Source organism: Sceloporus occidentalis, unplaced genomic scaffold (assembly GCF_023333645.1).
Source record: "Sceloporus occidentalis isolate IW3139 unplaced genomic scaffold, rSceOcc1.0.p SCAF_2, whole genome shotgun sequence".
NCBI lineage: Eukaryota > Metazoa > Chordata > Lepidosauria > Squamata > Phrynosomatidae > Sceloporus > Sceloporus occidentalis.
The window spans coordinates 123,528,964-123,553,665 of record NW_028316982.1 but is presented as its reverse complement, the minus strand read 5'-3'; the positions used below and the strand labels follow the sequence as shown (position 1 = coordinate 123,553,665).

General features: G+C 42.7%; 2 protein-coding genes across 2 annotated transcripts in view; both read left to right on the top strand.

Annotated features, from left to right (window-relative positions):
• The window catches only part of LOC149318972 (uncharacterized), a 4,360-nt gene extending 1,352 nt beyond the window's left edge, over positions 1-3,008 (top strand). The window contains exon 2 of the mRNA XM_089510850.1: positions 2,910-3,008. Coding sequence (XP_089366976.1) covers positions 2,910-2,987 — 78 coding nt within the window. The 3' untranslated portion in view covers positions 2,988-3,008. The remainder of the gene's footprint in view (positions 1-2,909) is intronic.
• LOC149318971 (PH and SEC7 domain-containing protein 1-like) overlaps positions 1-24,702 on the top strand; it is a 110,617-nt gene that overhangs the window by 58,527 nt on the left and 27,388 nt on the right. The window lies entirely within an intron of this gene.

The window sequence follows — 24,702 nt, the reverse complement described above, 5'->3', positions numbered from 1 at the left end:
CCCTTCCTTCCTTCCCTTCCCCTTCCTTCCTTCTTTCCTTTTCTCCCTTCCCTTCCTTACTTCCTTCCTTTCCTCCCTTCCCTTCCCTCCTGCCTCCCTTCCTTTCCTCCCTTCCCTCCTTCCTTCCTTCCTTCCTTTCCTCCCTTCCCTTTCCTTCCCTTCCCCTTCCCTCCTTCTTTCCTTTCCTCCCTTCCCTTCCTTCCTTCCTTTCCTCCCTTCCCTTCCCTCCTTCCTCCCTTCCTTCCTTCCTTCCTTTCCTCCATTCCCTTCCCTTCCTTCCTTCCTTTCCTCCCTTCCCTTCCCTCCTTCCTCCCTTCCTTCCTTCCTTCCTTTCCTCCATTCCCTTCCCCTCCTTCCTTCCTTTCCTCCCTTCCCTTCCCTTCCCTTCCTTCCTTCCTTCCTTCCTTCCTTCCTTCCTTCCTTCTTTTTTGGGAGTGGCTCCGCAGTGGCAGAGGAGATCAGAGGAAGGCTCCTGCTTCTTCCCTGCTGCTGCTGTTCATTTCCAGAGCCAGGGATTCCTGGGAGCACTGGGGCCATTGAGGGGACCATTTTGTCCTCCTCAATACCTTCTGGTAGCCACTTGGCAGCCGGCTTTAGCACATCTCTGAATAGATGGCGAGGCAGGTGCCACACTCCAGCCAAGAGCTGGGTGCCTTGTGTGCTTTGGGTGGGTGGGTGGGGGCTGCAAGGAAGAAGAAACAGCCTCACCCCCTTTGCTTACTGCCTCCGGGCAGAGAGGAGTAGAGCCGTGGGGCTTCCTAGTGAGGAGATGCGAGCAGCCACCATTGCCACACACCCCACATACGTCTCCACCCAGTTTGGTCCCAGAAGGAGCAGTCACCACCTCCTCTTCCTCACACCCATAACTGTAACAGTGCCCCTCTCATTCTGCTCTGGTCAGGCCCCACCTGGAATATTGTGTCCAGTTCTGGGCACCACAATTCAAAAAGGATGTGGAGAAACTGGAGCATGTCCAAAAGAGGGCAACTAAAATGGCGAAGGGTCTGGAAAGCATTCCCTATGAGGAACGACAGTGAGCTGGGGATGTTTAGTCTGGTGAAGAGAAGATTAAGAGGTGATATGATAGCCCTGTTTAAATATTTGAAAGGATGTCATATTGAGGAGGGAGCAAACTTGTTTTCTGCTGCTCCAGAAAACAGGACCTGGAGCAATGGATGCAAGCTCCAGGAAAAGAGATTCCACCTCAACATTAGGAGGAACTCCCTGACAGTAAGGGCTGTTCGACAGTGGAACACACTCCTTCCTCGGAGAGTGGTGGAGTCTCCCTCCTTGGAGGTCTTTAAACAGAGGCTGGATGGCCATCTGTCGGGGATGCTGTGATTGAGAGTTCCTGCATGTCAGAATGGGGTTGGACTGGATAGCCCTTGTGGTCTCTTCCAACTCTACGATTCTGTGATTCTAAGAGAGAGAGTGAGAGGAATCGTGAATCATGGCCCCTGCCTCCCTGTGGCACAATGGTAGGGATACACCCATCCCTCCACATTTGCGGCTTTGACTTGCTGATTTGATTATTGATGAATTTTATTGATATGTTCTCTCTAGGAATATCTAGGTCCTCCAGCGAAACTCTATGGTCAACTTTAACCATAAGCCATACTGAAGGACCTAGAGATTCCTAGAGAGAACACTCCACTCGGCATTTGTAGCTCCTCCAGCGCAATTCTGTGGTCAATGTCTGGCAGATGTTGACTACAGAGTTGCATTGTAGGACCTAGAGATTCCTAAAGAGGTGTCCTCTCAGGTAAAAACATAGTGTTTTTGTTATTTGTGGTTTTTCCACATTCACGGGGATACTGTGCCCCTAACCCCAGCAAATGTGGAGGGGGCAAGTGTAGTCCCCCCACAAATATTATTATGGCCCTCTCTTGTGTCCCCACCAACCATGCTTGTGATGGTGGTGGGACGGAGAGAAGGACCTCGCTTGAGGATCTCAGAGCCCAAGCCACCTTCATGCAGGAAGATATGGTCTGCCAAATAGCCTGGACCTGAGCCATAAAGGGCTTTATAAATCATAAACAGCACTTTGAATTGTGCCTGGAAACAAACTGGCAACCAGTGAAGCTGTTTCAACAGAGGAATTGTGTTGTCTCTCTAACTTACCCCTGTTAGCAGCCTGGTTGCAATTCTTTAGATCCTCTGAAGTACCCAAACACTCTTCAAAGGCAGCCCATAGTAGAGCACCATATGGACCACCAAAGCCACATCCAGCATGTCAAGGAACTGGCACAGCTGGCGCACAAACTTTAAATGTGCAAAAGCACTCCAGGTCACTGCAGAGGCCTGACCCTCCAGGTTCAGAGCCAAATCCAGGAGTACCCCCAAACTGCAAATCTTCAGGGGGAGCGTAACCCCATTTAACACAGGCCAGATCCCTATTCCCTGATCTGCCTTCTGATTGACCAGGAGCACCTGTGTCTTGTCTGGATTAAGTTTCAGTTTGCACAAACCCTTCATGCCATCCAGAGGTTAAGAAAGGGGAGCAGTAATTGGGCAGAGGTGGGTAGCTGGCCCTTCAAAGAGAGGTGTGCTCCTGCCCTGCTGAGGCTGCATCTGCATTGCAGAGATAATCCAGTTTAACACCACTTTAACTGCACAGGCTGCATCCACAGTGCTCTGCTCTGGAACCACAACAAACCGCCATTCCCAGAACTCCATAGCATTGAGCCAGGGGCAGTTAAAGTGGCGTCAAACTGGATTATTTCTGCAGTGTGGATGCAGCCTGTGTTAAGAGCTTCCTAGTCAATAGAGGCTTTTAGAAGGAAAGGAGAGCTGAAAGTACCCAGTGCTCCCCCAGTCCTTGATGTTTAGAGAAATGGAGGATGTTGAAAGTGTGGCCAAAAACATGAAAGACAGTGAGTGGGCCTTCTCCCTTTCTTTCTCTCTTGCAGGACAGGGAGGGCTTGGCTTCTGGGAAAGTGAAGTCTGGTGAGGCTGCTGAGGGGGAGAGGTGGCTGCTCCATCCATGACTAACTGTGTTCTGCAGAGAGAAAGAGGCAAGTAAGGAGGCCATGGTGGCTTCTCGCAGCTTCTCTCTAAGAAGCACCAGGGAACCAGCCCTCCCTGTCAGGATGCTCAGGAGACATGAGAATGATAAAAGCAGGAGGGAGCAGCTGTTGCCAGCAGCAGAGTTTGGGGGGGTCCCTCCCTCCTTCCATCTCCTTTTCTGCTTTTCCTGTGCTGCAGGGGAGGAACAAGGGGGTTGTTCTTTGTTCCTTGTTGCATTTGACTCCCCTCAGCAACAACTATTGATGAGGGCCTTGCCTATTTGTTTGTTTTTTTCCCCTTTCCTGGCTCTTGGAGCGTGGTGGAGTCTCCTTCCTTGGAGGTCTTTAAACAGGCTGGATGGCCATCTGTCGGGAATGCTTTGATTGAGAGTTCCTGCATGGCAGAATGGGGTTGGTCTACATGGCCCTTGTGGTCTCCTCCAACTCTACGATTCTGTGATTCTATGGTTTGTTTTGTTTTCTGGTTGCTCAGGCCTCTAATTCTCTGCACTGGCTGTCTGGGGCTTTCAGAGTGCCAGACCAAGAGATTTTCTGCAGAAATGGTTGTTCTGTGCCTTCAGATCATTTCCAACTGATGGCAACTGGCAAGATTTGTTCAGAGCAGATTTGCGTTGCCTTCCTCTGAGGCTGAGAGAGTGTGACTTGCCCAGGGTCACCCAGTGGGTTTCCATGGCGGAACAGGAATTTGAACCCTGGTCTTCAGAGTTATAGCCCAATGTTAAAACCACTACACTACACTGGCTTTCTTTTTAAGGAAATACAGCAGTATAAAAGCATGTTCCTCTTGTATGCCCCCTCTTTCTGGCTTAGGGGACTGTGCAAGGAGACATATTCTGTGGTCTCAGTGATTATGGATTTTGCCTTAATTCTAAGATTTATTGGTGACCCCAGATAAAAGCTCCAAGAGTGAAATACAACTCTAAATACACAAATCCACATCCTTTGAATCAAAACCACCATGGTAAAACAATCATTTAAAAGCAACAGAGGCTAAAAACCTCAGCCACGACAATAAGACTTGCAAGGGTCACAGAAACAGCAGCTACTTTTTAAAAGGAAAACGCCAACAGAACAGCATAACTACACGGAGCATTAAAAATCCTTAGAGAATTGAAAGATCTTTTCCTGGCACTAGAAGATTCTCTAGGGGTGTGAAGATGCTTGAAGCAGGGTCTTCAAGGATGAACTCGGGCATGAGGAAGAGGGCATGCCCCAAACCAGGGTGAGTTATATAGACTACCACCAGCACTTTGATCTGAGCTCACATGTGAACTTTGAATCAGTGATAGTGATACAATACTGGCACAGTATGGTCAGAATCACCAGTTCCAGCCAGTGCCATATTGTGTAATAAATAAGGGTTCCAGGCTGTTTTCATCAGTATTCTGGAAGATGCCTGGGTGGCTAGCTCAGGGAAATATTAGAGGGTTGTTTTGGTGCTCATTTACCTGACATCACAGCCATTTGAGAGCTTACACAGAGGTGTCGCTTACGCACCCCCTGCAGGTGATGGAGACGATAATGGAAGATTAGTCAGAGTAGCACCTGCCTATCCTTGCACTTGAAGGGGCTACTTCTGTCAATCCTCCCCTTACTATAATTGATCATTCCCTCCATCCAGAGTTTTGTGATTAGTGAGCCAAGAGCCAGCATGATGTAGTGGTTTGAACATTGGACTATGACTCTGAAGACAAACCCCCTCTGAACAAAATCTGGCCAAGAAAACCTCATGAGGGGTTAGAGTTGCCATAAGTCGGAAATGACATGATGGAACACAACAACAAAGTAGTATAACCATGAGGGGAACCATAAAGAAAACTACTACCATTGCCAGCTTGTTTCTTCTTCTGATCTTCTTGCTCTTGGAATACCTGTCACTGGCCATTCTTTGCTAACCCATTCACAGCGTAAGAGTCAGCTCTCCTTATGTTCAGCCCAGCCCAGTCCTCTCCCTCCCGCCTTTTTACCAATACAGGATTCAAGGAGGCATACAAAAGTGAAAACAGTTTGCACAGGGATCTTGTAGCACCTTTGAGACTAACTGAGCGAAAGAAGTTTTAACATTTTGTAGACTGTATCTACACTGTGAAATTAATGCAGTTTGAAATCACTTTAACTACCATAGCTCAGTGCTGTAGAATTCTAGGATTTGCAATTTTGTGAGGTACTTCGCCTTCTCTGTCAGAGAACTGTAGTGCCACAATGACTACAAATCCCAGGATTCCATAGGATGGAGACATGACAGTTAAAAAGTATGGGTTTGGCATTAATTCTGCAGTGTTTCAGCAGCCCGGGTCTACTTTCTCAGATGCATCTGAATGTTACCGTTACCAGCTTGCCAGGTGGTACTCTTCAGATGCATCTGAGGAAGTAGACCAAGTCTACGAAAGCTCACACTACAACCCTTTTCACTCATTTAGTCTCAAAGGTGCTACAAGGTCCCTTTGCTTAACGTGGCTGTGTCTCAGAAGTTAAAACAGGTACAGCTAAAAAAAATTATATGATCAGAGATGGGGAATGCCTTTTCCCATATCCTGGGTGGTCGATAATGGATTAGTTGAGATCTTCAATTTGCCTTCTGTTCTGCAGATTCCACTCCTTAGGTTGAGGAGGTTGAATTACTGTATCTGTTGAGAAGGACTTTCTTTGTTTCCTCTTTCTTCTTAGCTAAATGTTTTCTTGCCTTGGTTTGAAAACCTTTTAGTAACTTACATCTTCCTTCCCCACCTGCTGATGAGTCACAGAAGTCTCTCTGTAGACCCAAGTTTTTAGAGCACATCATGCTCTTCCCTGATCCATTTAGAAAAGGCTTGTCCAGTTCAGGAAACGTGATTTCTGCTATAATGCCAGTGATTTCTGTGCTTTTCCAAAGGGAACCATGACTTCCCTTTTTGTTATTCTTGTCAATTCATCATTGATGCTTTAATTTTTTAGATAATTTCCCCCCAAGGTTTCACATGGTTCAGGTGAGAAGAAAAATGAAGCTGTCCATGCTGGGTGCGGAATTCTGGGAGTTGTAGTCTTAAAAAATCTAACTTTTCCACAATCTTATTTTTCATAAGGTTTATGAAGCCTCTTAATGTAACTGAAATTCCAAAAGTTTTATAGATGTATGTTTTAGAATAAATTGAAGTATTCATAGTGCAGGAGTCAGTTTGTAGGAACTCTAAAACATTTTTTGAAAATATTGTTTTGTGTTTTTCTGTTCTGAAATATTAGCTCTAAAACGTTACAGTGGCTCAGCCATCCACTGCATTATATTGAACAGTTTGAAAATGACGGACTGAGCTAGAAATGTCACTTAGTCCCACATGCTAGTTTTTCACACTTTCTTCTTTTCTTTTTTTAATTTTGAAAGTAGACTGTTCTTTTGGCAGGGATCGGCAAATTCTGCCTGGCATTTTTTTCTACCCCCATAATTTCCACTCAAGCCCACGGGCACATTGGTATACAATAGTGGGTAACTACAAACAGGGCAGCAACCATTTTTCCTTCATGCGCCTGTCTAGTGCCACAGCAGTGCATTTCAGCATGCCCAAAGGGACATGATGTCACTTCCAGCTGCAATTTTGGGGACACTTTTCTTTTCAGAGGTTCAGGGGCCGGGGAGGTTTAAGACAACAAACTGTTGCCTTTTTAGGCGATTTAGGGAGATCTGGGGTAGTTTGGGGACAAAAAAATCACACTGAAAAAAAAGGTTTACAAATTGGAGAGATGGACCTGGGAGCTTTGAGAGTCTTCTGAAGGGTCTCACAGGGTACATTTAGGGCCTATGCAGGTACAGACCACACTTTGCCTACCCCATTGTATAGAGTGGCGTAGACATGTAAACATTTCTCAAAAATGTTGATACCATAAGGGTCGAAAACATTGACGCCATTAAGAGGGGTTGTTTTTTTTTTGGAGAGGAGATGGAAATTTTGGGAAAGCTTGAAATACGTGCAGTGCTTATTTTCATATTGAACCTAAATTTGTTTTATTGCTTTGGCAACATAAAATGCTTCATTCTTAATGTAGCTTTCAAAAACTATAATATTTGAAATGTTTATGAAATTTAAATGCATAAAAGGAAAAATATCAGTATGCCCTACATTAAAGGAAGCACTGAGGACTGCTGTATCCCATGCTGCCTAACTACATGTATTTTTTGCAGTATGAAAAATATGGAAAAATGAAAACAGAAACAACATACTTTGTAATAAACAAACCACAAACTCTAATATTTGGACAGAAACTTATCTGATACAGTTATAAGCTTAAGGACTAGGCTAACTTATATCTATGTATAATGTTTAATTCAACATTGAAAATCCTGATGTTTGATCATCACAGTCGATGAAGGCCCCTTGGTATGCTCTTCTGTAGGTGCAGGAATGCATCTTTTATTGTACAGTGCTACCTCGGGTTACGAAATTAATTCGTTCCGCGGCGCCGTTCGTAACCCGATACATTTTGCAACCCGAAAAGGCGCTGGAAAGCCGCTGGAAAGCCGCTAGCCGCGCTTCCGATTTGAATTTCGCGCCGAAACGCGCCGAAATTAATTTCGTAACCCGAAAAATCTTTCGTTACCCGGAACAGTTTTTTTAAATCTAACTTTTTCGTACCCCGAAAATTTCGTAACACGGTCAATTCGTATCCCGGGGTACCACTGTACTGTTCTATGACTGCAGTATGCACAGAAATCATTGTTTTCTAAATCTGTTGGTTATGTTGTAGTTCTTTTTCTTTTTTTAAAGTCAGTATGCAAGTTTCCAATTTTTCTTCTACCAATGTGAAAATTTGACCACATATTTTTCCCAGCAAAATTGCAAAAGATTTTGGGGCAAAATATTCTCAGAACACATACTGTCTTCCCTTTCAGTGCAGTTTGAAAGGCTAATTTTTTTTTCTTTGGAGGAGGATATCATCATTCAGTTATGATGCTCTGGTGAATACGGCCCCAGAAATCATGGGAAATTCTTGTCACTTTTGAGGGAATATTCGCATTGCAGAAATCAAACAGTTTAACATCACTATCATGATTATATCCTAAAAATCTTGCAATTTGTAGTTTGGTGAGGCAACAGAGCATTGTTACCCCAAGGTCTCGCCTCCCTCTTTTTTTATATCAGTTTGATATCAGAAAGGATGTTTTAGGCATGTAGCAGAGGAGGCACCTCCAGTGCAGGAAACCAGCCATGCCATTATAAGGACTTCCATGACTATATAAGGAGATCCTGCTGGCTCAGCATGAGGGAAGCTCAAGAGCACAGCCAAGGATAGATCAATTAAGATCAGAATCTGCATAATCCCTTCATTGATAGGAATGATGATGAGCAATAGACCTTGTGCTTGCAAAGGAACAAAAGTCCAAGATTACCTCCCTCTGGGCGTGAAACTGTCCAGTGACATTCACGGTTATTGTCCAGACATTTACATACTTCCAGTTCTATTTTTGTTCTCCTGGGAACTTCACCTTAATCCTCAAAACTGCCCTGGGATACCATTTGCCCTATAAGTATGGTCTTGTCTTGAGGTCAAACTGGTCTTGTCTTGAGGTCAAACAGGCACTCTGTCTGTATCTTACCTGACTCCGCAGCAACTGCTGGCCAACACACATCTACAGTCGGCATGCTGAGCCTCTTTCCTCTTACAGAACCTCCTGCTGGAACCTCTGCTTCTGAAATCAGGTACATTATCACCTGGAGTTCTGTTTTTCAGAACTGGTATACACAGGCTTGATCCCTACTTTTAGATGCTCAAAGCACTCTCAGCAGTTTCATTTGAGCTAATAAAAAATTATCTTATTAAATATTAGTTGTTGGTGTCCTCTGGGACCCTGTCATTTTGGGTAAGAGCATTCTGACAGACCAGGCTGAATACCTCACCAAACTACAAATCCCAGGATTTCACAGGATGGAGTCATGGCAGTTAAAATGGTGTCAAACTGCTTTCCTTCTGCAGTGCGGGAGGACTGAGAATATGGCAGAGGATTAAATTAGATAGTACGTTTCTCAACTTTTTTCCCCAGAGTTGCTCCACAAATAGAATGATGGATATTCCTTCCATTTTCTGTGCTTTGTTTAGTAATTGGTTATTAGAAAGTAAATATGGGCTTAATTTGCAAATCTGATTTTTGAGGCATGTACTGTATCCCTGAAGTAATCCTATGGTGTAAGGGAAGATGGGTTGGGTTAATTGTGGTGAATATTTATTTATTTATTTATTTATTTATTAGGGTTTTTATATCTTGCTTTATAGCATGATATCTCAGGGCGGTATATGATAATAATTAAGCAGATTATAACAATTGTAAAAAAATTTAAATTTAAAGCATATTAAACAATTTAGCAGGTTTAAAGGTTTAGATAGTTGGAATCCATGTACATAAACAGGCAAAAGCCACCATGGTGTAGTGGTTTGAACATTGTACTGTGACTCTGGAGACCAGGGTTCGAAACCCCACTCGACCATGGAAACCCACTAGGTGACCTTGGGCAAGTCACACTTTCTTAGCCTCAGAGGAAAGCAAAGGCATACCCCCCCCCCCCCCGAAAAAATCTTGCCAGAAACAAAATGTGATAAGGATTGCTTGAGGGTTGCCATATGTCCGAAATGACTTGAAAGCACACAACCATCATCATGATCAACAACAATAAGTCCCCCCAAAGGCTTTAATATATAGCCATGTTTTTATTTGGGGTAACAATGAAGCCAGTGCTGGCACCTATTGATTTTCTATGGGGAGAGCTTTTCACTGCTGAGCCATCAGAATGCCATCAGAAGCACCTTGAATTCAGCCCAGAAGTATATAGACAAGCCCTTTAGTAACTAGTTTGACCCTTATTCTGATGCTGTGTGAATAAATTAATCTGCTCTTCTCTTAAAGAAAAGAGTTGGCTTGAGGCTGGACTGGGAAGTGTCAAAATGTTCTTACATCCATGATGAGGCTTGTACATATCAAGGCCAGAAGCTGCAGCCAGATTAACTGGACTCTAAGTATATGGTTTCTTGCATTATGACTGTTGTTGTTTACTAGCAACTTTTATGTTTTCATGCTTTGATCCAGTGCCTGTCCTTTCTGCTTTCTTTATTCAGTTTGGTACTTTTAAGTCAGCTGTGCATGCTTTTTCATATGTGCCTTGAAACTATTCCCTGTGTTTTTAAATTACCTACATGCAGTGCTTCCCTCTTATGGGGAGTCAGTTTTTTTGTACTAATCCATCCAGTTACCAGCACTTCCATAGCATTGGTTGATTCAGATAATGCTGAGAAAAAGAGCAGAGTATCATCAGCATACTGATGAAATACCACTCCAGATCCACAAATGGCCCAGATGTTAAAAAGCATAGTATGAAGGAACAACAAGGATAGGATTGGGAGTCATAAACCTTGCAAAGACTCCACAACCGTTGCATCAAGAAGCAGTTCCCTAGTACTACCTCCTAAAATGGATCCTATAGATGGGAACAGAAGCACTGCCATGAGCATCTACAATGACTTTTTGTGTGGGTGGGGGAAGCTGCACATTGGAATGTTATTATAATTCATGCTACAATATATCTGCATTATCCTTGTGTTTCTGTGCATGCTTTATTGCTCAGAGTGATGTACCATGACATTTAGAAGCCTACGCAGCATGGCAGAAAACATTAGGAGTTTGACACTACAAATGCAGAAATGTTATAGGTATTGACAGATATTTTTTTTTAAATGAAACTAAGAGAAAAGCAGAGACATAAAAGAGAACAGTCTGAAGAAAGTCATGTTGGATATTTTGTGGCATCACCTTCCTTACAGTAATAATGGCTTTGCATTGTTAGAAAAGGGCTTTCCCTGTTTTAGGGTGATTCTTGGAGCTACTTCTGACCATTCTGCAGGGAGTAACAATAGAGTCTCTGAGAAATGCCTCTTGGCACGAGTAGTGATATTTAGGATTCTAGAAGAGTATGGAAATTCCTGGTGTCACCCACCACATGGAACTCCTCTCATATCACACCATACAGAATCCTTAGTTTAAAAAAATGTACTAATGTTACTCATTAATCATAATCATGTATATCACTGAAAGCAATGGTAACATTTATGACATAACCAACTAGCAAAATTAATATTATAGCTTTATCGTATCATATGCACAGCCTAAATATATTTACATATACACCCATCCATCCATATTTACGACTTTTATATTTGTGGATTTGATTATTCACAGATTTGATTAATATGTTCTCTCTAGGAATATCTAGGTCCTCCAGTGCAACTCTGTGGTCAACTTTAACTAAAAGTTGCACTGAAAGACCTAGCGATTCCTAGAGAGGACACTCCACTGGGCATTTGTAGCTCCTACAGCGCAATTCTATGTTGAATGTCTGACAGATGTTGTCTACAGAGTTGCTCTGGAGGACCTAGAGAGGTGTCCTCTCAGGTAAAAACAGGTGTTTTTGTTATTTGTGGTTTTTCCATATTCATGGGGATCTTGTGCCCCTGACCCTAGCAAATATGGAGGGACAACTGTAAATATACATGATTTCATATGATTGAAGTGAAAATTTGGTAAAGAAAATTTACAAAGAAAATTGTAAAAAAAAAATAAAGAAATTTTTTACATTTTAAAAATTTAAATTTAAAAACTGGGGCCTCTCCTTTCTCCTCCCACTAAGCTTCACCCCACTCACACCATCTCTTCATCATCGAAGATTCTAGAACAGCTCATTAGAGAATCTGTGAACATTTAGAAGGGAATGCCATAATCACTAAAATTCAGCATGGGTTTCTCAAAAACCAGTCATGCCAGACTAATCTGACCTCTTTTTTTGATAAAATTACCAGCTTGGTAGATGAAGGGAATGTGGTAGACCTAGCATATCTCAGTGAGGCGTTTGACAAAAGTCCTCCATGATATTCTTGCAAACAAGATAATGAAATGTGGGCTGGGCAATACCACTGTTAGGTTGATTAGTAATTGGTTAACCGACTGAACTCAAAGGGTGCTCAGCAATAGACCTTCTTCACCCTGGAGAGAAGTGACTAGTAGGGTGTCACAGGGTTCTGTCCTGGGCCCAGTGCTATTCAACCACTTTATCAATGACTTGGATGAGAAAATAGGGAGCACACTTATCTGATTTGCAGATGATACCAAATTGGGAGGAATAGCTAAAGGACAGGGTGAAAATTCAAAATGATCTTAATAGATTGGAAAGTTGGGCCAAGGCTAACAAAATGAATTTCAACATGTAAGGTACTGCACTTAGGGCAAAAAATGAAATGCATAGATATAGGACGGGGGACACCTGGCTTAACGAGACTACACATGAAAGGGATGTAGGAGTCCTAGTAGACCACAAGTTGAACATGAGTCAACAGTGTGATGCGACAACTAAAAAGGCCAATATGAATCTAGGCTGCATCAACAGAAGTATAGTGTTTAGATCAAGGGAAGTAATAGTGCCACTCTATTCTGCTTTGGTCAGGCCTCACCTGGAATACTGTGTCTAGTTCTGGGCACCTCAATTCAAAAAGGATGTTAAGAAGCTGGACTGTGTCCAAAGGAAGGCGACAAAAATGGTGAAGGCTCTGGAAACCATGCCTTAAGACTTAGGAAGCTGGATTATGTTTAGCCTGGAGAAGAGACAGTTAAAAGGTGATATGATAGCCCTGTTTAGGTATTTGAAGGGGTGTCATATTGAGGTTGGTGCAAGCTTGTTTTCTGCTACTGCAGAGAACAGGACATGGAGCAATGGATGCAAACTGCAGGAAAAGAGATTCCACCTAAATATTAGGAGGAACGTCCTGGCAGTGTGAGCCATTTGACAGTGGAACACACTCCCTTGGAGTGTGGTGGAGTCTCTTCCTTTGGAGGTTTTTAAATGGAGGCTGGATGGCCATCTGTCAGGGATGCTTTGATTTTGCGTTTCTGCATGGCAGGGGGGTTGAACTGGCTGGCCCTTGTGGTCTCTTCCAACTCTATGATTCATTTTAAAGGGACACCGGCAAATATCACAACCTGTTTCTGCCCAAAGGCAGATGTTCAAGGAGCATGGTATCACCTGGTGTGGTCCACACACTCCGTCCCCCCTAGTGATGCCACTGGAGCCTGGACAATATAGATGGCTTTTCCCATTAGTTACTGTTTCAGTGGCTAATACAATACACATTTGCATTACTTGAATGTTGAACTGCACAAATACTCTTTTGGAACTGGAGACACACACAGAGGCACACACACTGAAGAGTATGTTCAAGAGCATTATAGGACAAATTTGCAATTTCTGGTACATTTGATGATGAGTGGTTGCATGCCTGGTCAAGCATGACAGTTAATACCTGATCTCTGAGAAACGTATATACTACATCTACCCTTTGGTTATTTCCCTACAGGTAGACTTACAGTTAGCTTACAGTTGTAAACCACTTAGACACTGTTAGTTCAGTATGAAGCAGTATTTAAATGAAGCTGTTTGTTTGTTTGTTTGTTGTTTGACGACCTGGTGTCTGGAGAGCAGCTTTCCAGCCATGGTTAAACCCCTTAGTTATTTACTTGGTGTTTTTCATGCCTGGTAAATGGGTGAAAGGAGCTTGCTTGCCCGTTTTGCAAGCTTTGGCTTGCTAGCCATCATACAACAGACTCTGATGCCTTCCCATCACAGTTCTTTATTACTATAATAAATGAGAAAATATCTGAGGAGCCACATGGCTCATTGACTTGTAATAAGAGGAAGAGGCATCATAACAAACTCCAAGAGGAACAAGAAACTAAAACTGACAAATTACATTTACATAAGTATATGCATATAAGCACATAAATATATATGTAATTTCCAGTAGTACTGCTCTATTCTGCTTTGGTAGACCTATCTTAAACTACTGTGTTCACTTCTGGTTACCACAATTGAAGAAGAATATTGACAAGCTGTCATGTGTCCAGAGAAGGATAATCGGGATGATCAAAGTCTGGAAACCAAGTCTTATGAGGAACCATTTAGGGAGTTGAGAATGTTTATCCTTGAGAAGTGAAGACTGAGATGTGACATGATAGCCATCTTTAAATATATGAATGGCTATAATGTAGAAGATAGTGCAAGCTTTTTTTCTGCTCCTCCACAGACTAAGGTCCAAAACACACTGCAGAAATAATCCAGTTTAAGACCGCTTTAACTGCCTGGCTCACTGCTCGGGAATCCTGGGAACTGTAGTTTATTGTGGCACCAAAGCTCTCTGACAGAGAAGGCTAAATGTCTCACAAAACTATTATCACTTTAGCTTCTTCCTCTTTACAGCCAAATGGGCACAATGCCAGATTAATTTGCAAGACAGGTGTTTTCTGTACACTTAGCCACAGCTCTTTCTCCTTCCTTATGATCATAATATTGTTAGTCTTTATCTGCATCTTGTATCAAGATATTTCTAACATGTTTAAATATTCCCAGAAAAAATTAATTTCTTAAAATAAAACCTGAGATAAAGTTAATGAACTCTTGTTTTTGCTGTTACCTTTTATTTCTTATAGACAAAATACTGCCCAACCATATCTGTACAGAAATCCTGCTTTCTGAGTCATTGCTTTATTTGCTTTCAACCAAGGAAGAACTCCCCCGCCCCCCCAGTTTAAAAATGAGCCAGAAAATTACTTCTCTAATCTAGACAGTGGGAATGGTAATAATTACTATGACTTTATTAATTGACTAAAACCTCTGGAAGGTACAAGAAAGGTAGATTCTCACAAAGCAAATGAGCAGAGTAGTTGTTGCCTATCTTGTCTTATATCTCAGATTCTACCAAGCTACAGAGCTGTTTTTTCAAAAATAACAAAACCTGATTATCTTGGGATTATAGTTTGTAGGGAAGGGGGGTTGTCTTTCCTAAGTAATCAACCACCCGATAACTGTGACACTACATCCCAGTCTACAAAGCTAGTTCAATAAAGTGCTGTGATCATTGATATCGTAAACTCCAGGGAGATGATGGAAAATAGATTTTCACTCCCTACCTGACATCATCCAACCAAGGCTGTTTCAGGGCCAAACCCAGATAAAATTAGATTGAAATGAGTTTAACTTCATACAGTCTGTTTCATATAACAGCACCAGGAGGTGGACTGCATTTTTCAGCCCAGATTGGATCCATTTTGCCCCAATGTGACAATGCAATATTTTTTATAATCTTTTGAGTCCAGTGCAGCTTTCATAAGATGTAGTCTCACAAGTCCATGCTTTTAGGGAGCCAGAACCTTTGTCTCACTCAGTGAAGCACCTATCTTGGATCAACCCAGCAACCTTTTCCATGTAAAAAGACAGGGTAAGCAAGGATCAAGACTAAAGATGTTGCCTGGATCTCTCCAGGCATCCTGCCCACATCTTCGGGCTGCAGTAACTGAATGCTGAACCCATAAAACCCGACAAGATAGTCTGTACACCTCCTCTAGATCTTGATCTGTGATAGCATCTAGGTCAAAATGAATATGAACAATATTATTCCTCACTGTCTAGCAAACCCGCCCTCCATGTGTCTTCCAGCATATAACTCTGTACTATGTTTAAATGTAAAATGGCCCTCACGTTAAAATCAAACACTTCCTAAAGGCTTATTCAATTTTCACCCAGGTTCATTCCTAGCCAGTAATGTGATAGGAGATCAGGCTGTTTTGTGGATAGGGTTCCCACTCTTTAAAATGAAAAATCAAGGGGGCCCTGGGTCTTTGCAGGCGTAATTGTTGGCAGAACCTGAGTATGTGGAAGGAAAAAAACATTATCTTAAAATAATGAAAAGAAGTAGCATATTAGCAATCATATTTCAAATAATATATTCTGTATTCCTGGAGAACTAATACAGAATGTATATATAACAAAGGTGAATAAAAGTCATCTTGACCTGTTAGTTTAATGTTAGTGTCAGTTAAGGCCCTAGTGGACAAATGTTTGTGGAAAGAATACATATGAAATTGGACATATGTCCAGAGATCATACCTGATTAATCTAATTCTATTTTTGAGTCTTCCTGAGCTCTCTCCTAAAGCATATAATACAATATTGTAGGGAATAATTGAAAAGCAGAGCACAAATACAGGGCCTCAGCCTTACATGGAACACAGTGATCAGCAGGTGGCTGCAAATGGAATCAGATCCCCAGAATTACTTCATTCAAGCCTAAATATTCCTACCAATTTTTAAATCAAAGCATGGGTAAATGTTTTCCTCAGTTTCAGTTTCAATTTTTATATATATATATATATATATATATATATATATATAAATAAAATCTGTATGTATTTTATGTGTAAATACACAAAGGATCAAGATCGTGTCTATTTTATATAAAATGTAATTGGATTGGTATCCACCCTTTGTGGAAAAATAGAGAGAGTAGCCAAAGAGCTACTGGAGCAGGTTTAGAGAAGGGCAACAAAGGATGGTAAGAAGTACTGTATAGAGAACAAAACATGTGAGGAAAGTTTGAAGGAGCTGGGCATGTTCAGCTTGGTGAAGAGAAGACTGTGGGGTGACATGATTGTACTCTTTAAAGTACCTCAAGGGCTTTCACAGAGAGGAGGGGAGAGGCATGTTCTCTGCTGCCCACAAGAGTAGGATCAGGTCTGATAGTTTTAAGTTACAGGAGAGTAGATTTCAATTGAACTTTAGAAGGAACGTCTTGACAATAAGAGCAGTTCAGCAATGGAATCAGTTTACTAGAGGGGTGGTGGAGCCTCTTGCTTTGGATGTCTTCAGAAAGAGGCTGAAGTGACACCGCGCACTATGTGGTATTGTACGCGGCATCGTGCTGCCATGGGGGCAGAGTCGGGACATGCATCGTGTGGACACTATGCCCCAGCTCCGCCCTCAGGCTTGCCTTAATGGCCAGTCTGTACAGCCCCAGAGACTTAACTGTAGGAAGGAGTGTCCTTATTTAACAGGCCTATTACTTCCTCGGCTCCCTTCTTCCTGTCTCCTCACCTTTGCTGTCCATGACAACATGGCCACAACAAAAACAAATCTGTTTTCCAGGACAATCATACATCATATGGGTGCTTAGATTGTGTGGTAACTGTTGCTTGCTCCAGAGGTGGGGATGAGTGATTACAGTGCTTGTAATTCCGGTAAATGATGGTGAAGTGGGAGTCATGGAGCCATTTTTTAGATCCTCTACCAGTGCAAACATACTTGTAAAAAGTAAATGTGAAGGTTTCCCCTTTGACAAGGTTGTCAAGTTGTGTCCGACTTTAGGGGACGATGCTCATCTCCATTACTAAGCCAAGGGAGTCAAAGGCAATTCATGGCCAGTATGACTGCACGTGACAGACCAGAATGATTACACAGACTGCTGTTACCTTCCCATGAAAGTGGTACCTATTTATTTACTAGCATTTTTACATGTTTTTGAACTGCTAGGTTGGCAGAAGCTAGTGACAGGAGCTCACTCCATCAAGCAGCACTTGGGCATCAAACTGCCAACTTGCCAAACTTGCAATTGACAGAATCAGCATCTTAATTGCTGAACCACCTATACTTGCTGAAAAGTAAGTCCCACTGTTCAGTGGGGCTTATGTGCATGTCGTTGTGTTGAGCAGGGGTACGCAATCTTTTTGAGCCGGGGGCCGGGTTGCTGTCCCTCAGACAACTGTGGGGGCCGAAGCCGGTGGGGGTGGAGCTTCCACCCTCTGGGGGCGGGGCCACGTGCCGGAGGTGGAGATTCCACCCTCTGGGGGGCAGGCCTCCTCCTCTTTCCCTGTCAGAGGCAGGGAAAGAGCTGGTGGGGGCCACCAGCGCTGGAGGCCTGGCCCTCTTTGCCGGCCCCTAATGGGGCCCCAGGCCCCGTCAGAGGCCGGCAAAAAAGCCGGTGGGGGCCGCCAGCGCTGGAGGCCTCCCCCTCTTTGCCGCCAGAGCACTCCTGGGGGGCCCCAGCAACAGCATCGGGCCTTCCAGAGGCCCGCTGCTACTGCCGGAGGCCTCCTGGGGGGCCCCAGCGACGGCAACTGGCCTCCCAGAGAACCGCTGCCACCGCCGAAACCATCCTGGGGGCCCCCAGCGACGGCTTCAGGCCTCCCAGAGGCCCGCCGCCGGAGCCCTCCTGGAGGCCCCCAGGGATGGCAACAGGCCTCCCAGAGGCCCGCTGCCGCCGCCGGAGCCCTCCTAGGGGGCCCCAGCAACAGCATCAGGCCTCCCAGAGGCCCACTGACGCCGCCGGAGCCCTCCTGGAGGCCCCCAGCGACAGCATCGGGCCTCCCAGAGGCCCGCTGACACCATTGGAGCCCTGTTCGAGGGCTCCGGCGGCCGCAGCGGACCTTTTCTGTCGTTGCGCGAGACTTCACCTCTAGGCCACCACCATTTTTCTCCCCAAATGGCAGCGAAGTCTTGCACAACCTCGGGGAAGGTTGCGCAAGACTTCGCCGCCATTTGGGGGGGAAATGTCGGTGCGCAGAGCGCCAAAAAGCCGTAATCGGTGGCAGCAGCAGAGGCAGCCAGGGGCCGGCCAAAAGGCCTCCATGGGCCGCATCCGGCCCGTGGGCCAGAGGTTGCCGACCCCTGGTGTTGAGGATTACAATCTTAATGAAGTAGCAGAGGATTCAATGTGTATTAAATACTGTCCCCTTTCCCCTGCAAAAAGCCATTGCTGAAAATACTGGAGTAGGGGAAGAGCAAGGAAAGAATATGGTAGGAAGAGAACCAGAGCAGGAATTTCTTCCATAAAAGGTGTGGTGCTGCTCTAAGGATGATGGGATGACATTAGTGTTCTTTTGCAGGAGCACAGAACAGAGTAAGAGTTAGAAGGAGGGTGGTTATCCAGTCTGAGTGAGTAGCCATCACTGGAGGCATAGGATTAGGTTCTATATAGTTGCTCCCTCCTTAAAAGGTAGCATCATGCTGATAAGGGTTACACATAATGAAGTGCAGTACATTATTTGAACTGGAATTCAGGGAGCATGTAGTCCTGAAAGGGATATATGTGAACTAGGATGCCAATTAGGATTTTGTGCAGAAACAACAAACTGCTGCATTGGCCACTAACTAATTGGCCAGTGGCTCAACCCAGCACTTGATATTGTGATGCTGGGCCACCTCATCCCCATCCATTCCCTGATGTTGCTTTTGAGGCTGCTCACTGGACTGAGTAGCTGGGAGAATTTTTTTCCTGCTCTTTTGAAGTTAATACTTGATAGTAAAAAAAAAAAAATTATTATTATAGTCTAGCTGGGCTTTCTCCAACCTGATAAGCAGTGGCTGGTAAAGGAGAAGCTGGAGTCTTGTCTGTGGTTATAAAGCTACTACACAAGCAACTTCTAATGCTTCCTCTGTTCTACCCCCAGATGTCATCAGTTATGAGTCCCTAAGCAAAATAATGGCACAGATGAATATAAGAATCTCTAGTCTATTCCAGCATTCAGCACTATTTATCACATTAGTGAGTTAGATGCCTGTGGGAAGCCCACACACGGGATATAAGTAAGTGCAATAGCCCTCTCACACTGTTGTTCTTGAGCATCTGGTAATTCAGCAGGATAGTGTACACCCATTATTGAGAGTCTTATCCGCTGGGAGTTTTTCTAATCCCTTTAGAAATCTATCCAAGCTGGTGGCCATCACCATGGCTTCTGGAAACAAATTGTATAGTTTAACTGTAATGTTCCAATGTGACGTCGAAGGCTTTCATGGCCGGCATCCATAATTTTTTGTGGGCTTTTTGGGCTATGTGGCCATGTTCTAGAAGAGTTTATTCCTAATGTTTCGCCACCATCAGAGAATGAAGATGCCAGCCACAGATGCTGGAGAAATGGCAGGAATAAACTCTTCTAGAATATGGTCACATAGCCCGACACACCCACAAAAAACTATGTAATGTTCCAGTTTATTTTGTTGATTGATTATTTGCAAAGCAAGATGAACCATCAAGCAAAAGAAAGCAAGGATATATGGCTTAGTCCATGTTTGCACTAGCTAGGATACTTCAGGAGCATCCTGCAGTATCCTGGCCCTGCAGGTGCCTTGATCTGCCTCCATTACCTGGCCCTCTGTTCCCTGGCCACCGTGGTTTTCTGCACGGACATCCAGCTGAGCCTCCCTGTGGATCTTCTGCTACCATAGGTTGCTTACTTCTGAGGCCAGAACAAAATGCCCAGTGACGAGCACATGGCTAGGTGCCTCAAAGCGAGCGAGTGAACTGCAACAAACATGCCAGGCTGCCCAGCAGGACATCTGTGAAGACAACCATGGTGGTGTGGAAATGGAGGACACTGGATCTTCTTAGAAGATCTAGAGTAACAGGTAACTTGTTAAAATACGTGTTAAGCAGGGCATAGCCTGGTTCTGGTATGGAATGTGCCAGATATTGTTCAGACTACTCCCCCCAGAACTGAAATTTGGGATGTGCATCCTCCAAAGAGAATGATGCCAGAATGGGAGAAATGGGCTTTGGGGCCCATGTAGACGCAACTTTAGCTTAATAACTGCTGTCCTGTTATTGTGGGAAAAAGCAGTGCGACTTCATAGCATAGGCTCTGGTTTTTAGCAAATTTACAGTCTGTAGCTAGCCTTTCAAATCTATTCTGAAAGCACTCCTACAAGTGTTGCTGGACCACAACTCTGTGCAGGCCTAGCCAGCATAGCCAATGATAATGAACTCTGGTGGTTGAAATTTGACAATATTCGGAGGGCTACACAATTCCCATTCTTTTCCAGAGTCTCCATAGATCTTGTATCATCATTTGAAGATGTGGGACAGCCTTGACTCCACTTTCCAAATTACTCTCAGAGGCTTGTAGTCCCAGGGGTTATTCACACATTATTATTTTTTTTAGTGAAATGATGCTAATAATATTACTCCTGCATTCTGGGTTTGTTATTCATGGATCTGCATTGATGCTATCTCTGCAAGTTCAGTTGCTCACATGTGCCAGCACTCAAATAAAGAAGGAGTTGGCAATGTGAATATATTCAAGGCATGCCGAGTTTAATCCTGAATTTTCCCGAGCCTATTTGCATTGGTTATTCACACTGCCGATAGTGCAAATCTTTTTTAAAAACTCGGGGGGGGGGGTATGTGGAGAACCTGGTATTGGTTATCTTGGGTTAAATGGTTTTTAGGAGCCCCTCCCCCCCAGAAAAAAACTTAATCAGGTTCATTCAGGTGCATGTGAACAACAGAGATTCATCCCAGATTCATCCTGGATTATTTTTACCATCTGAATAGCCCTCCCAGTTTCTTTATCTGAATTCCTATATGTCTGCTTCTCCCACTGTCCAGAAGGTGGGGATAGCATTTCACAGATGTCTATTGTAGTCGGAGGGAAATAGATACAGCAACTGTATTACCTAATTATTTGCAAATCTGAACTTTTAAAACAACTGCACTTAGGGTGAAATTTTAAGAACACAATCCAGGATTAGATTTTACTGAAAGTCAGGCCTAAGGAAATCTACAGTCATGTTTCAAGTAAGAGAGGAAAGACACTTGTTTGCCGAATAAAGAACCACTAAATATACATAGTAAGCAGAACTATTTACATATGAGTTTTTGGTGCAGCTGTTTATGATGACAGTAGGAAAAACTCCAAGATGATATCTGCTGCGCAATATGTGTTTACAGTTTTAGGAAGAAGAAATTTGGAGGAAGAAGGAAGAAACGCATGACACAATTTAAAAGTCTCCTTAGAAATAAATTATGAACAAACAGGAAGATGCCTACAAAAATAGAATTAAGTAATACTGGTTGGCTATGTGGAGTGGAGTTGTCATTTCATCAGGTCAGTCAGAAGTTATCTGGTGTGACTGGGTGGCTTTTCCTTGCATAGATTTGTCCAAGTGTTTCTCAAGAAACAAACCTGTCCCACCCTGCCTTTGAATGTATACAGTCAGCCCTCCACATTTGATTATTTACTGATTTGATTAATGTTCTCTCTAGTAATCTCTAGGTCTTCCAGCATGGCTCTGCTAGTTTGCAAAGCAAGATTAACTCTGAAGCAACAGAAAGCAAGGATATATGGCTTAGACCTTGACTGCATTGACCAGAATACTCCAGAAGCATCCTGCAGTATCCTGGCACTGCAGCTGCCTTGAGCTGCTGGCTCTCCATTCACCCTAGAGAATGTTTCTGCAGGCATTTGTAGATTTCTGGTAGATGTTGACCACAGGCTTGCACCAGAGGACCTAGAGTACAGATTCCCAACTTTTTTGACTTGCAGAGCCCTTTTTAGAATCAGTTTCTATGGTTAAGCCCCTAAGAGCTCTACCCTATGTCTTATAAGTTAATGGTGTTTAGTTGGTAGTGTTGGGAGGGGGGAGAAGATGGGCTAGATTGTAAGGGAATGTAACGTAAAGAGATATCTAAACCCAAAGAAACAATAGTGGAATGTTCGTGAAATGAAATTATATTTTAAAAACTTTGAAATTTATCATTATATCACAATTCATTCTCAGCTACCACCAATACACATCATATTGTCAAAATATGGCCATACATAAAAGTTCTTCCAAAGTTCAATAAATCAAACCATTTGTGTTACAGTAGATTTTACATTATTAGTGAGAGCAGCAATAAGGTCTCCCATACAATAAACTCAGCTCCTCCAATTTAATCATTACATCCAATTCAATTCAAATACAACAATATATATATTTGTTCATTAGGCCTACTTGTTATTAGAAATATTATTATTCATTATACAAGAAGATTCTTATTTAATTTTACTAACTTCAAAGTACTGTAGTGCAACAGTAGACCTAAATTAAGACATAACATAAAATAACATATAAATGTTTAAAGAGATACCTGTGGTTGTATTTTTTTATTATTTTTTGCACAGTTTTCTTAGTTTAGGTTCAATTGATGATAATTGCAGGCAAATGTCTGGTTCTGCTTTTAAGCAGCTTCTGTATTTTGTTTTGGTAGCTGTATAGGTGGAGAATCCCGTTTCACAGAGATATCTAGTTGAGAAAGGCAGCCATACTAATTTTGCTTTCTCAGACAAGATTTCGAATTCATCTTGTAAACGCAGCCAAAACTCCGGTAGACTTTGGTTTTGAAACACATTTTTTAGTTCACTGTGAGATGTCAAATCTATGAGGAACTCGTATTCTGCTGAGTTTTAAGTTGGATGGTTTTTTGTTCACACTGAACACATTCTGTAGCCGTTTAAAGTTATCAAATACCTTCTCCCGAGCTGTTGGAAAATAATGTTCAGATGAGTCTTTCAAAGCTTTAAGATGCGCCTGACTATTTTTCTGTATTTTTTTTCTTGAAGCTTGATGTTATTTTCATTCAAGAAGCTGTAAGAGAGCAACCATCGATATCTTCCTTTTCCATGCACTCCAACCAATACACAAGTTTCTTTTAAAAAGAAGTCACTTTGGCGTTTGCATAAAAAATGTGGTACTTTTACCTTGCAATGGTAGATTCATGTCGTTCGTTTTGCTAAAAATATCAGCCGAATATGCCAGTTTACACACCCAGTCTTCATCATTTAAAATCATTGCCAATGGAGCATCACGGTACATCAAAAATGCTGCTACCTCTTTATGCAGTTCCATCAAACATATCAATGCTTTTCTTCGAGACAACCACCTTATGTCACTGTGCAGCAGGAGGGACTGATGGTGGCTTCCCATATCTTCACACATTAGTTTGAAGAGCCTGCATTTAAGAGGTCACAATTTTATATAGCTTATTATTTTTATGTCATCATTCAACACTGTCATAAGCTTAGAAGGCATTTTTCTTGAGGCTAGCACATTTTTGTTTTTTATTGGCACGTCTTTGCCTCACTGCCCCACTTCTGTCACGTTTTGCAAACAGTGATTGAGGTGGTGCAGCTAATTCAAAAATGGTTTCTTTTGCAGAAAGCTCTTCTGACAAATAAACGCTGGAGTGCATTGCTTGGTTATTTATTTATGTATTTATGTATTTATTTTTGTCATTGGCTCATCTGGTAAATGGAGTCAGCTGATGGTTTGTCCTCCTTTTCAAGCATAACATCTTTGTTCTTCAAAGTACCTGTTTTAAGCCAAACTATTGCCTCTTGGAGAAGCTCCTTTTATTCCTTGGTGTATGCCTAAAAGAATATCCGATAGGAATATGAGAATAACCGACTTTATCTTTCATAACCCAAAATGCCAAATAAAGCAAATACAAGGGTTTTAGTTTTAAAAAAATTAGCTTTTCTTCATTTTAAAATGAGCTCTTTTTCATTTACTAATGAGCTCTTAATTTATTTTTTTTTAGCTATATATTATTAAAATATATTTAAAATTATATTTAATATTATTACAAATATGAAATGTAATTTCTAGGGGTTTTTTATTCTACTTTTTGTTTCTTACTCTTTAATTTCATTCAATTATTATTTCTTTCATTTTCCTGGAGCACCCACAGAGCACCTGGGAAGTGCACATGGAGCCCTAAGGGCTCTGTGGAGCACAGGTTGGGAACCAGTGACCTAGAGTTTCTCACGTTAAAAAAATCAGTGTTTTTAAAAATTTGCAGTTGTTCTACTTTCACAGGTGTCCTATGCCTATGCTTCTTTATACCTAAAGAAGCAGTGGTAGCTTTATGCATCCCCTGCTTCTTAAAAGACAGGCAGGCAGCAGACTGAAGTGGACTGTGCGGGGAGAAAGAGGGGGTTCAAGGTGCAGCTGCAAGGGAGGGAAACATGGCACAGGGATAAGGAATAGTAAACTGCAATGAAATAAAGAGGGTTAGGAAGTGTGGGAGC